Source organism: Bos mutus, chromosome 3 (genome assembly GCF_027580195.1).
Source record: "Bos mutus isolate GX-2022 chromosome 3, NWIPB_WYAK_1.1, whole genome shotgun sequence".
Lineage (NCBI taxonomy): Eukaryota > Metazoa > Chordata > Mammalia > Artiodactyla > Bovidae > Bos > Bos mutus.
The window spans coordinates 110,998,556-111,012,117 of NC_091619.1; the positions used below are offsets into that span (position 1 = coordinate 110,998,556).

Sequence of the window (13,562 nt, forward strand, 5' to 3'; positions counted from 1 at the left end):
TTCTCATCTTTTTTTTTCAAGTGAAATAAAGTTTTCACAAAATCTCTTTGAAGTATCAGAAGCACAACTTTAGATTTTGAAGCTTTTTCTTAGCCATCGTTTACTTTTTAGGAGACAGATCTCAAGTGGAGACAGACCTCAAGTGGAGACAGACATGTGAGTCCTCAGAGGTGGTAAAGACATGAGGAGGACCAAGGACAGTCTGTGGAGGGGTGAGATGCTCCCTCACCCCTTTCTCGACTGTGCTCCCTTAGTCACCTCCACCTCTACTCAGTATAGCGTCCCGCCCTGCTGAGTCCTCATCCCGAGCCTGGACAGACCCTCCTGGGCACTGAGCTCAGTGCAGTGACTTACACCTTGTGCCTGAAGGACAGAGATGGATTACTCACCTCTGTGTCTAGCTTCAACACAGCCTGGCCCCATGGAGATGCTCTACAACTATCCCTGAACATATCACCAGCACGGATTGAACTTAGAATTTATTGGACATTCAGCAGTTTTCTAATATATGTGCTGTCACATATGCTGAATAAAATTTTATCATAATAACTTAAAACATATCCAAAACTCTCAGGACATTTCTTCAACACTTTTTTACCTCTACCCCATTCCATACAAAGATGTCTTCTCCGTCAGTGATTTCAATTTCACACAGTGCCAGGTCATCTCCTAGGAAGATGAGATTGTCAGTGAAACTGTTCTTATGATCCTCAAAAAGAAAAAAGTATTTAAAGACAGAGCGGAGATACAAACATCTGTCTGAAAAAGCATTCTCATTAAGGAAAATTAAGAAAAAGGAATTATGGCTATTATACTGATATTATTTTTATCTTTATTCCTTCCATCAGGCTTTTACTTTTTTTTTCTCATTTTCATTTTATGCAAGCATGTTCCCCAAAAATTTTGTGGGCATGATAGCAGGAAAAAAGAATCAATATAAAAGGTCAGCTGTACTTGAGACTGTGAGCACAGAGAAGACTCACACGTCACATGGTCCTCACCCCACCACTAATTAGCTGCACGTCCTTGTGGACTTCAAGCCTCTATGCTCAGTTTTCTCATTTATGAAATGGGGATAAAAGAATTTTGTGAAATCAAGTGAGAATTTATACAAACACTTGTCTTAGTCTTTGGCTCCATGAGTCCAAGATAAATGTTACTGGTGTTACTGCTATTAATGTTTTGTTATTATTTAAAGGAAGTACTTTTAAGCTCTTAAAGTACTTTTGTCTTGTTACCAAATCTGAAGTTGAGAACTGTGTAAAAAAACCAAGCTGTATTAAATATTTAAATAGTTTCAAGCCATTTTGCTCAGAAGTTTGCGGTAATATAAAAAAAATTTCCAAAGCTTTAAAATTTTTGTTTAGGTGCTAAGAAAAGTAATAGGCAGAGGGAAACTGGCCAAGAGTAGAAAATCATATGAGCCCCACAAAAAATGCAAATATACAAAATAAGTTGCTGTGTCTTAATATTTATCTTACCATTAAGTGTCTGGCAAACATGAAGTCCTGCTGGTACAAACTTTGCAACACTAAGAACCATATCTCCTTCCCAAAATTCTAACAGCTGCGGAATATGAATGAAAGAAAAGAAGACAATGAAAAATAACACAGAGATTAGTTTTCCAGATTAAATAAGGAAGAGCACTGTGCCAATTTATGTAGCTGATACAAACGAATACGACAATGCCCACCCAGCATCAAAAATGGGGGAAGAAGGTATTTTTCATCGTGAACTTAGTCAAATCCAGTTAATCTCACATCCATTAACGATGAAAGAACCTTGACATACACAAAGAGCACAGTGACCTTCTCAACAACATCCATTTCTACTTAATTTACTGGAAGACCACTTTTATCAGAAGGCTCATCTGTGTGCCAGCCCAGGAATCCTGGTCCCAAAGAACAAAAATTAGGTGTTTAATCAGCCCTATTCAGGGAGAAGCAGCACACGTGAACATTGTTGCTTCTTGAAAGGAATGTCTCCCTTCGTAAATTTAAAAAGTGGCACTACCACTTTATTCAATAGATTAGCAGGGATTTTTTAAGTTTCTAGCTCTAGGAGTCTAAGGACTGTGGCAACCTCACCAAAACAGCATCACTCATAAAGGTCAGTCCTATTCAGCCTCTCTCCACAGTATTACAAGACAGTTCTCTTAAAAAGAAATCTCAGGGACTTCCCTGGTGGTTCAGTGGCAAAGACTCTGCACTCCCAATGCAGAGGGTCCAGGTTTGATCCCTGATCAGGGAACTAGATTCTACATGCCACAGCCAAGAGGTTGCATGCTGTAACTAAGACCTGGCCCAGACTAATAAACAAATAATAATAATAATAAAAAGAAACTTCATACTTACACATGATTACTTAACTGTGTCAGTCACACAGACTCCTGCCTGTGGGTTAATTCTAAGGTAATAGAGTGTGTGCGGGTGTACAGTACATACTCAGTCACATCTAACTCTTTGTGACCCCAAGGACTGTAGCCTGCCAGGCTCCTCTGTCCATGGGATTTCCCAGGCAAGAATACTGGAGTGGCATTATTAGAGAAATGCAAATCAAAACCACAATGAAGTATCATTTCACATTGGTCAGAATGGCTGCCATCAAAAAGTCTACAAACAATAAATGCTGGACAGGGTGTGGAGAAAAGGGAACCCTCTTACACTGCTGGTGGGAATGCAAACTGGTACAGCCACTATGGAGAACAGTGTGGAGATTCCTTAAACATCTGGAAATAGAACTGCCATATGACCCAGCAATCCCACTGCTGTGCATACACACTGAGGAAACCAGAACTGAAAGAGACACATGTACCCCAGTGTTCACTGTAGCACTGTTTACAATAGCTAGGACATGGAAGCAACCTAGAAGTCCATCGGCAGACAAATAGATAAGGAAGCTGTGGTCCATATACACAGTGGAATACTACTCAGCTATAAACAAGAACACATTTGAGTCAGTTCTAATGAGGTAGATGAAACTGGAGCCTATTATACAGAGTGAAATAAACCAGAAAGATGGTAATGATGATCCTATATGCAAGGCAGCAAGAGACACAGATGTAAAGAACAGTCTTTTGGACTCTGTGGGAGAAGGCGAGGGTGGGATGATTAGAGAGAATAGCATTGAAACATGTATATTACCGTACGTAAAACAGATGACTGGTGCAAGTTTGATGCATGAAGCAGGGCACACAAAGTCGGTGCGCTGGGACAACCCAGAGGGATGGGATGGGGAGAGAGGTGGGAGGGGCGCTCAGGATGGTGGGATGCATGTGCACCCACGGCTGATTCATGTCGATGTATGGCAAAACCCACCACGACATTTTAATTACCCTCCAGTTACAATGAGCTAATTAAACACCACTGGAGCGGCTGCCCCTCCTTCTCCGGGGCCCTCCCGCCCTGGGTGGACTAGTGCCACCTGCACCTCCTGCGATGGCAGTGGGCTCTTACCACTGCGCCACCCGGCAAGCCCTAAGGACGGGATGCACACGTCAAAACACCAAAAGGCACAAACGTCATGGCAGTGACCAAGGCCTTCTCCCCTTGAAGCGCTACCCTAAGCGGGGTCTACCCAAGTCTACCTACATCAACACTGTCAGGACTGGCTCAGAAATAAACTTTTAATGGAAAAGTTCACAAGTATTAGACGACTTTAGAAATCTTGATCCTGTATTAAAATATCATTCAAAGCAACTAAAGTTAAAGAATAAAACGCCTGCTTTTCTTTGTACAAGGGGGAACTCAGAAGAAAGCTAGTAATTTTGATAAATGATACAGTTTTTCAGAAAATTCATTTATTTCTATGGGGGAGTGCTTCCATTTTCTATTGCTCTTTTCCTTGACAGGATGTAGTGTGGGGTAAAGTAAAATTAAGAAAAAGAAACAGTAGGGAAACCAGGGCTGGAGTCCGAGTTCTACTGCTAACTAATGTCTGACCCTGGGCAAGCCATTACATCTCTTTAAGTCACAACTTCCTCATCTTTAAAATGGGGCTATCTTGTCCTCCTGAAGTTGAAGAATCAAATGATACAATTTATACGAAAGCACTGTAAGCAAAATAAAGAGCACTACTGCTGTTGTCATTAAAATACAACTGGATAAATTATTGGCAGACCATTATTATAACCATGTTTGTTTCAGGAGACATTTTCCTTCCCTTATAAATCTTGTTAATAAATGTTATTCCACAATGAAAGCAAGAAAAGTTAGTTGCTTTTATTTGTTTAGTGGCTCTTGGTTTTAGGCAACATAATTATCTATCTTTTTACTCCTTTTAAAAAGCAATTCTTTCATTTATTTTCCCTGACAGACAACCTTATACGCTTTCTCTCCCCCAAATTAAATACACCAGGCTTGCTTCTTCTCTGAAAACGTGCTGACAGGACCCTTTGAGTCTTGACTGTGAAGAAGAGCTCTTTAAAAACACAGACAAGTGAGGGGAGACATTTGGGCCATCCCTCCACGCAAGTGGCAGATGTAGGATTTTCCTAAGCTGCTGTGAAAAATAAATAGCTGAATCCTAAACAGAAGTTTAAAAAGGAAAATCCAGCTTGAGATGGACCTTAATGTCTGTTAAGAGGAAGTGAGGCTAAATTACCTGAAATATTGATTGTCGAAGATCTCCTAAAGTTTTCCTTTTATCAAAGGTCAAATCCCACATGCTTTCTGTTTGAGACACTACTGGGTGCAGAGCCCCATTGAAGAAATGATAATGGGGGCCGAGGTGGAGATGCAACTCAATAGTATTGTTTGTAGAATCACATTCTGCCCTTTAAAGAGGCATAAGAAACACATAAATGCCATGTTTTTATAAAAGATACTGTTTTATCTCAAACCAAAAATATCTGATTTACAACATAAAGAAGTTCTCCACTTAAGTAATTATAATTAACATTCTTTTCTTCCGTGCTCCAAGAGGTCACATTTCAGTTTCTCAATAGCTCTGCCACCGTGAATTCCAAAGAAAATAGTTTTAATGTACGCTGTGCAGTGTTACTCTGAACAAATATTGAGACTTGAAATCTTCGAATGCTGAGATTATCATTACGAGCAAAATGCTGGAAACATGCTCCTAAACCGTGGTAAGTGCTATGGCCTGCCTGCTGCATTCCTTCTGGTATTAGCAATCGTCCGCCACTCTTCCCCAGTAGCATACTGGACACCTTCTGACCTGGGGAGCGTGTCCTGCAGTGTCATATCCTTTTGCCTTTTCACACTGTTCATGGGGTTCCTGTGGCAAGAGTACTGGAGTGGTTTGCCATTTCCTCCTCCAGTGGACCACGTTTCGTCAGAACTCTCCACCATGACCCGTCCGTCTTGGGTGGCCCTGCACGGCATGGCTCATAGTTTCATTGAGTTACGCAAGCCCCTTCGCCACGACAAGGCTGTGATCCATGAAGGGGTTACAATTTCTATTTTCCTCCTTCCTTCCACTAGACCTCACAGACCCTCCCATAAACTATCTGAAGTCAGCCTCATGATCCCTGGAGTCTACTCTCTCCAGGTCATATGTCCTCAGCAGCAGCCTGGCATCTGCTACATTTCTGAATCCATGGAGCTTCTGTGAGGCACTGCACCAAAAACACTCCAGAGCTCAGCCAATGGAGAGCTAGATGACTCAGGTACCTCAGGCACAGTTCTGTGAATGTGGTCAAAGACACATTAGCTTTTGATGAACACAGTATAAAGCTTAGTGCTGGCTGACTAAAAACCCCCTGGGCTGTTCCTGTTTTTAGTACTAACTGCTAATCCACACCACCATGGAGGTTGGTTATTTTTCACACTTCAGATATTTGACTCTGGTAAATTTTTATATTTTTTAGTGCCTTGATTTTTGTTGAGATTTATTTCCTTTGATCTTAATTTGCTATTCAGTCAATTTATTTTTTCTCAGCTTCAAATCAATGATAAAAATGTTGAACACATACCTGCTATGTATGCAGCCCCTTGAGTCTATAAGGAGACTGTAGGAACATCCATTTCCCTAATCCAGTACCCTATGGACCCACCAACCCAGAAAACAAATAAAAAACCAGTTCTTCACGATCCAAGGTTAGACCTCAAAAGAAAAATGTTGAGATCAACAAGTTCTCACAAATCATCCATTTAATAATCCATTGTAAGTTTTCGCCCAAGACTGACATTAAGCCCAACAGTCTGCAGACCCCACATTTCCTCCCTTTGCCTGTCTCTGGTGTGTCGTTGTTAAGGGAAGCACACTGATCAAAACTGCCCACCCTGGCCAGGCACCATGGTAACCATTTGCATGAGTTGTTTTATGACAGGAGGTCCTGATAAGGAATAGGAACTAATAAGCCACCACCAACCAGAAGAGTTCGGGAAAGGCGGAAAGGAGATGCCACGTGTCTGTCCACTTCCCAGAATCCCTCTCGCCAGCATTCATCTTGGCTGAGCGATGCGTGCGCCACCAGGAAAGACCCTGAATTAGAATGATTGGCCAAAGACCACCCGGAAACTAATCCCATCACCATAAAACCCGAGACTGCGAGCCACACGGCAGAGCAGTTCTCCTGGGTTCCCTTACCCTACTGCTGCTCTCCACCCGGGTGCCCTTTCCCAATAAAATCTCTTGCTTTGTCAGCACATGTGTCTCCTTGGACAATTCATTTCTGAGTGTTAGACAAGAGCCCAGCTTCAGGCCCTGGAAGGGGTCCCCCTTCCTGCAACGCTGTCACTACAGGCCAGTTCTCCACAACTACTTACACATGAGGGGGAGTTTTCATGACAGACTCTTGTCTGTGCCAAGGAAATAACTCATTCAGTACAATGGAGTGCTCAGATTTCTCTAGTTTTCTTAGACTTTGATCCCTACTTAACAATGGCCATTTAAGTGTCATTATTTCATCATTCTCACAGATAAGAGTAATTTCAAAGTAAAAGATACTCTCAGCATTAAAATTCAGCAGCTAATAACAAGACATTGGCATTAAATAGTTGACTTTTTTCCTTCTTTTATTTTTATTACTGAATACTTAAGACCTCAATTAGGTCTTTGCTCCCCAGAAAAACCATTCAAATTCTAAAAGTAACTTAAAGTTACCTTTTTATTTGTAGTTCAATGTTAGCTGCATCCATTTCACTCAGCAAATGACGTGGAACCTTGTATCGTGGGTTAGCTCGAGCTGTGAACAAAACTTTTCATTAACTTGTGCTGACTAAATAAAATCTGGTTGCTGAAAAGGAAGTATGGAAAACTATAAAGGACCGTGATGGGAGCTAGGAAAGCTTCCACAATTTGCGTGAATACAAATTTTCTCTGGATCTTAGTTTCCCCATCTATAAATTGAAAATATTAAAACATAAAAAAGGTAAACAGTTCTTTAAGCCAAGCTAGAGAATTCCATTCCTTCAACTCTTTTTAAATATACCTTTTAAAAAGAACATGTGCTATTTTCTTCCTGATACCAAATGATCATTATAAATAAAAGTTCTAGAAATGATGTTTTTTAATGTAAAAGAAATAAATATTACCTATAATCATCCTCCTAGGGAATACTGCTAAAATGTGATCTATATACTTCTTTTTTTTGAGGATCTATATATACTTCTGATGTTTATTCTATACAGTGTGTCTGTACACACACACACACACACACACCCCCCACACACACCTATTTAAAGCAACTGAGATTACAGTCAACAAACACATAACTTGCTTTTTCATTTAATACACTGTGAATATTTTTCCAAAGCTTTAAATGACTGCATGGTAGCCCATCCTATAAATAGCTTAATTAATCCATTTCTGTTGGACATTCGGGTGATGTCCAGTTTAGTCATTACTACAAAGTAACAGGGGTAACGAGTATCTTTGAACTAAAAATTTATACACAGCTCTGATTATTTCAAAACAAATCCGTACGATTATTGGCTTAAGGTTTTTAAATACATACAACCAAACCAGTTGTATTACTTTATATACCTACCAAATGTAGAGGGAGTGCTAATTGTTGAGAACCAGATTAATAGAAATACTTGATTTGGGAGGAAAAATGTCACTCACTGCTGTTATGATTCATGTTTTTTGGTTATGGGCTAGATAGATCTTTTTTGGCAGTTTATTGGTTGTTCTTATTTCTTCTTTTGTACATTATTTATATCCTTTTTCCAATTTACTACTGAGCACAATGGAATAAATGTAAGAGCACTCTACAGACAGGGAAAATAAATCTGTCATATATGTTTCTGTTTTCCATCAGCTTGTCATTTGCCTTTTGGCATTGTGTAATAGGGTTTATGTGGGCTTCCCTGGCAGCTCAGATGGTAAAGAGTTTGCCTGCAATTCAGAAGACCAGGTTCAATCCCTAGGTTGGGAAGATCCCCTGGAGAAGGGAATGGTTACCCACTCCAGTATTCTTGCCTGGAGAATTCCATGGCCAGAGGAGTCTGGCAGGCTATAGTCCAAGGGATCATGAAGTGTCACAACCGTTAGTCACAACTAAGTGACTAACACACATACACAGTTAAGGTTTGCATCACTTTTCCTTCATTTTTTTTGTTGCTTTCAAGCTAAGGAAGGTCTTTTCTATCTTAAGATCAGAAAAATACCTACATTTGAAGGCTTCTTTTTTACATAAACATTAAAGGAAGTATAATTTCATGAAAGGGATAAATATAATCACTTGTACTAACTGTTAATTTAAGTGATTAGCAACTAACCAACTTCCCAGTTGTATTTGCAGAGTAATTCATTTTCCCCCTATTTATCTGAAAGGCTACCTTTTCATGGATTAACATCCTAAAAATACTTAGATCAGCTTCTGGGCTTATTGCTCAATGATCTGTCTACCTCTGCATTAGTGCTACATTGTCTTAATTACTACAACATTATAAATATGTTTACACTGATACAGTAAATTTTCCTTTAGCATTTTCTCTTCAGTTTTCATTAATTTATCTTTTGAGGTGAACTTTAGAAGCATTTTGCCAAGTTCCATCCCTTCAACCCCCTAAAAAACCATCAAGATTTTGTCTGGATCTTTATTTAAGTCCTAAGCTAATTGGAAAATTGTCACTTAGTACATATTCTAATTATGTACACACTGAAGTTCAATTCAGTGAAAAAAACATGTCATCTGAAAAAACTGATATATATTTCTACAATTGTGAATTTAATTTTTCTTCAATATTTTTTATCAGAATAATTACCATATTTTTTTCCCCTCAGGGAAAAAAAACCTTTCTGGTCAATAGAACCATTATATAATTATTACTGTTTCAGGTCCAGAGAGTTAATTTCCTTTGATTCATTGCAAATCAGTAACTACTTTATTCTTATTCTTTATAAAAATGATCACAGTATCCTCATCTGTAATCATAGATATGTTTCAATCTAAACAGCTTTCTTAGTTAGAATTTTTCACTTTTGCATAAATTCTGGGAAGTGATTTAAAAAAATTCTTACAGACTAATTAATGTTAGTAGCTTAAGCTCTAAAATTTATCATTGTGGATCTCAGTGTTTAACTTCCACCATGGTATGAGTTCTCTTAGAAGATTCAGCAAAGCGGGCTTCAGAGATACTTCAACTGCTTAAAGACTTATTACCTTGAGGTAAAGGAAAAAAGAAAATAAAAGGGAACACATGAAAATAAGACCAAGGCCACTTGCAACCCAATGACAACACACGCCCGAACTGCAGAGACAAGCCTGAATGGAGAACAATTGTGTCTGCCCTGCTCACACAACAAGAAAACATGATGTGACCCAAGGAAATGCCATTGTGAAAATCTAACTATGGCTTCATATTATCACCTGGTGAAAAAAAACAGAAACATATCATCTTTTAAAAATGACAAAATGTCGTCTTTCTTGTATAGTTCTAGTTAACTTGAAAATATTTTAAAATATCCAAGAGTAAACCTTCTTCTAAAAGGGCAAAACTTCAAATAGCACTCAATATTTATCTTCTATAGTCATCAACTTAAACAAATAGGGACATTTATCTTGCCATACCTTCAGGGGGTCTCTGTAACTGGGATTTTCGATAAAACAGCATGTAGGCACTTTCTTTTCCTTGAAATTGCTGTTCAATATCCCTTTCCTTGATTGGTTGGACTGTGGAATCATTTATATCAAACCAGTGGGGACAGGAGGGTCTATCATTTAATGTTAAGGATTCTGAAGTAAGTGTCTTGAAAAGTCGTTGATCATTTCTTTGGATATCAGACTCAGCCTGGAGAGAAGAATCCTTCAACAGACGAACTGTACTTTCATCTGAACTGAGCAGAAATATCTGAGAATGAACCTGCAAAAACTGTACAGAAACAAAAAACAAACATTAGGTTAACAAAAAAAATTTTCATTGACATGATTAAAAAAATTTTCCTTTCTGTGTATGTCAACTTTTTGGCCTGGCCAGTTTAAGAGGGAAAAAAATTTCATTTGGGCCATAATAAAACATTTAATAAAAATCAGAGTGCTTTCTGTTGAACAGTCTAATAGCTATATCCAGGGAGAAAGCTGCCATGACACAATCTTTTTTATTGTTTTTTTTTTTTTTTTGCACATTCCTACCCCTAGGCCCTAGCCTCTCAGCACATGCCCTGTGATGACACAATCTTAAACATGTTTTAATTATATCTCAATAACTGTTTTAATGCTGTTTTAAAAAGTCTTTACTGAAACAGATTACATAGAATAAAGACTTTCAAAATGTTTAAAGCAATCCAAACAAAGCACAAAACAAAGGAAATTACACAATGAAGCATCATAGAAGATAATCCTGACAAAACTATGGGATATAGTCATAATTACAGGCTTACATGAACTAAATTAAGTATTGTCTTTCCTGGAAGCTGACAGGCTAGCTCAAGAAATCAAAACATTGAAGGTTAAGTCATAATCCCAAAGATGCTCAAATTCCTCCAGCTAAAGGATTAGGAAGAAAAAAATTTTTCTTCCCCAGCCTATCCCACCTTTCCACCCCTACTCCACTCTTCTCTCATTCCCTAATTTCTACATGGCCTGTATCTCTTCCTTTTCTCTCAGCACAAACTACTTCACACAGAAAATCACTTGGGGGCATATGGAACATTTTCTTAGCTCATTGAACAACAGAGAAAGGTGATTTTCTCATTTTTCTCTTGGAAAGGAAGAATTTGTAACAATCCATACTCTGATCAAACAGATGACCCAGAGGTAATACTGTTAACACTATATATAACAGATAGTAATATAGTTTCAGTAATGAATACTTTCCATATAGCAATTTTTTTCTTTGTTCGATAGTTGAAGATTAACTATTTTAAACTTCAAACTTCACTGTAGTCTAGTTCCAGTAATGGCAGAGAATTTTATTTTTAGAATAACCCCACTGATTAAAAATCATAAACGTTATGCAAAATAAAGAAAACAACTGTTTGAAGAGGAACCAAAAACAGACGAAGTGGGGGTGAGGGGGGCATAACCCTTCAAAAAGGGAAACGAGCTAGGTGAGCTCCGCACTGACCCGCCACTTCCCAGTCTGCTGCACAGAACGATAGAGAAGAGAATTCAAGTGAAGGGCAGGAGTCTTACTGGACTCAGGAGGCAGAATCTGAGAATGCCAGAGAGGCAGGAGAGTGAAAGAGAAAATTCCAGAAGTAACCCTATATCAAAACCTCCCCCCATCCTTGGCTGACTTTTGAATGGCACATGTACAGTCTGAGACCCAAGGAACCGAGCAGAAAGCAACAGCTGGGAGATCCAAGATATAAGCAGAGATTTAGGCCCCCTGCTGCTGGACAGGAAGAGCATGGAGCTGAAGTTCTGCTAAGTCTGAGGCATACGACAAACACCTCAGGCTTTCCACTGAGATTCTAGAAGGGTCCCGTCTTAGGTCAGGGATTGATAAACTTTTCTGTAAAGGGCCAGACAGTAATATTTTAGGCTTTGTCGGCTAAGAGGCAAACCTGAGCATCTTTTTAAACGTTAACTGTTTGAAAGTGTAAAGACAATTTTTAGGTGGGGGTTGTACAAAATAGGGCAGCAATCCCTAGTCTGCCCATGCTTGCTAACCTCTGCCTTAAGAGGGAGGACCATGCAGGCCCCAGGACTAACAGCTACTCCCTACGACTGTCAGCTAAACTATAACAGATCCACCCTACCAAAGCCCCAGATGAAGGTTCCACAGGATCAAGGTGATTACAAGTTACTTAAGGGTCTGTTAGATTATAATGAAAAACTCTTACAATCCACAGCCTCTAAAACACATCTTCCACAATGTCCAACAAGCAATATAAGAGTATATGGCATGCAAAGAAATAGGACAATGTGATTCATAATAAAGAGATAAGACAGTCAATTCACAAGAGACAAAAAAGTGAATATAGACCCAGAAATAATCCCGATGTTATAATAGTAAAGTTATTGAAATACATAAATTTATAGGAAAGGATGTACAGAGTAGGTTCAAATGCGGAATTTCAGCAAAGAAACAGGCATTTTTAAAAGACCTAAGTCAAAAATCTACAGCTGAATAAGACAACTGAAACAAAAAAATTCACTGGCTGGGGTTGATAGAAGACTGGATACAGCAGAAGACAGGTCAATGGAAATTACCCAAATTGGAGCCAAGGGGGAAAAAAACCCCCACAAAACCCTACGAGAATATCTACGACCAGTGAGGAAATACTGAATAGCCAATATGTATGTAACTGTACGTTTTGAAGAAGAGAGAGATAGTAGAGCAGAAAAATAAATTGAAAATGGCCAAAACTGAAGAAAGAGTTCAAGCCTCAGATATAAAAAAACTTAGGAGATACAAAGCAAACAAACACAAAGAATGCCATACCAAGACACATTATTGTTAAACTGCTAAAGACCAAAGATAAAGAAATGATCTTAAAAGTAAACAGAAAAAAAGACATGTTACATTTAAGTGACACTGACTTCTCAGTCAAAATAAAGGAAGCCAGAACATAATAAAGTGACATTTTAAAGTGCCGAAAAAAACCAATAAAAACTATTAACCTAAAATTCTACACCCAGCAAGAATGCCATTAAAAAAAAATGAAAGCAAAATAAAAATACCAGACAAACAAAAACTGAGAATATTTTTGCCCGCAGTTCTAGATGCCTAGAAAAACACTACAGGAAGATCTCTAGGCTGAAGGGAAAGGATATTAGGTGTAAACTTGGACATGCAAGAAGGAACAATAAACACCAGAATGGGTAAAATAAAACATGATTTTTTTCATTAATGTCTTTAAAAGTCATTTAAATGTTTAAAGGAAACATACATACAAACACATGGTGTATTTACAAATAACGGTAAGATACAAGACAAGAGCAGAAAAGGATGAGTAGGAAAATGGAATTATACTACTATAAGCCTCTTACGTGGTACATGAAGTGTTACACTATTGGTCTGTACATTACAATACTAACTTATGTATAGTGCAATACCTACAATAAAAAATTAAAGAACTACAGCCAAAAAGTCAACAGAGGAGACAAAAATAAAACATTAAAAATTACTTGATTAATTCAAAAGGCAAGAAAGAAAAAAAAGGAACAAAGAATAAAGGAGGCAAATAAAAATCAAATGGCTAGATGA

The 13,562-nt window shown here is 38.4% G+C and overlaps 1 protein-coding gene across 9 annotated transcripts in view; it reads right to left on the bottom strand.

Moving 5' to 3' along the window:
* The window catches only part of USP40 (ubiquitin specific peptidase 40), an 82,440-nt gene that overhangs the window by 41,431 nt on the left and 27,447 nt on the right, over positions 1–13,562 (bottom strand). For 8 of the 9 annotated variants that reach the window (XR_011463762.1, XR_011463759.1, XR_011463761.1 and 5 more), the window contains 5 exons: positions 9,980–10,280; positions 7,066–7,147; positions 4,603–4,774; positions 1,482–1,566; positions 599–669 (listed from right to left, as the gene is read on the bottom strand). Coding sequence is in view for 5 of the 9 variants with exons in the window: in XM_070368508.1 (XP_070224609.1) it covers positions 599–669; positions 1,482–1,566; positions 4,603–4,774; positions 7,066–7,147; positions 9,980–10,280 (711 nt within the window). In the remaining 4 variants the exon portion in view is untranslated. Of the gene's footprint in view, positions 1–598; positions 670–1,481; positions 1,567–4,602; positions 4,775–5,175; positions 5,418–7,065; positions 7,148–9,979; positions 10,281–13,562 lie in introns of those variants that run through there. The other variant, XM_070368510.1, reaches the window with a different exon arrangement.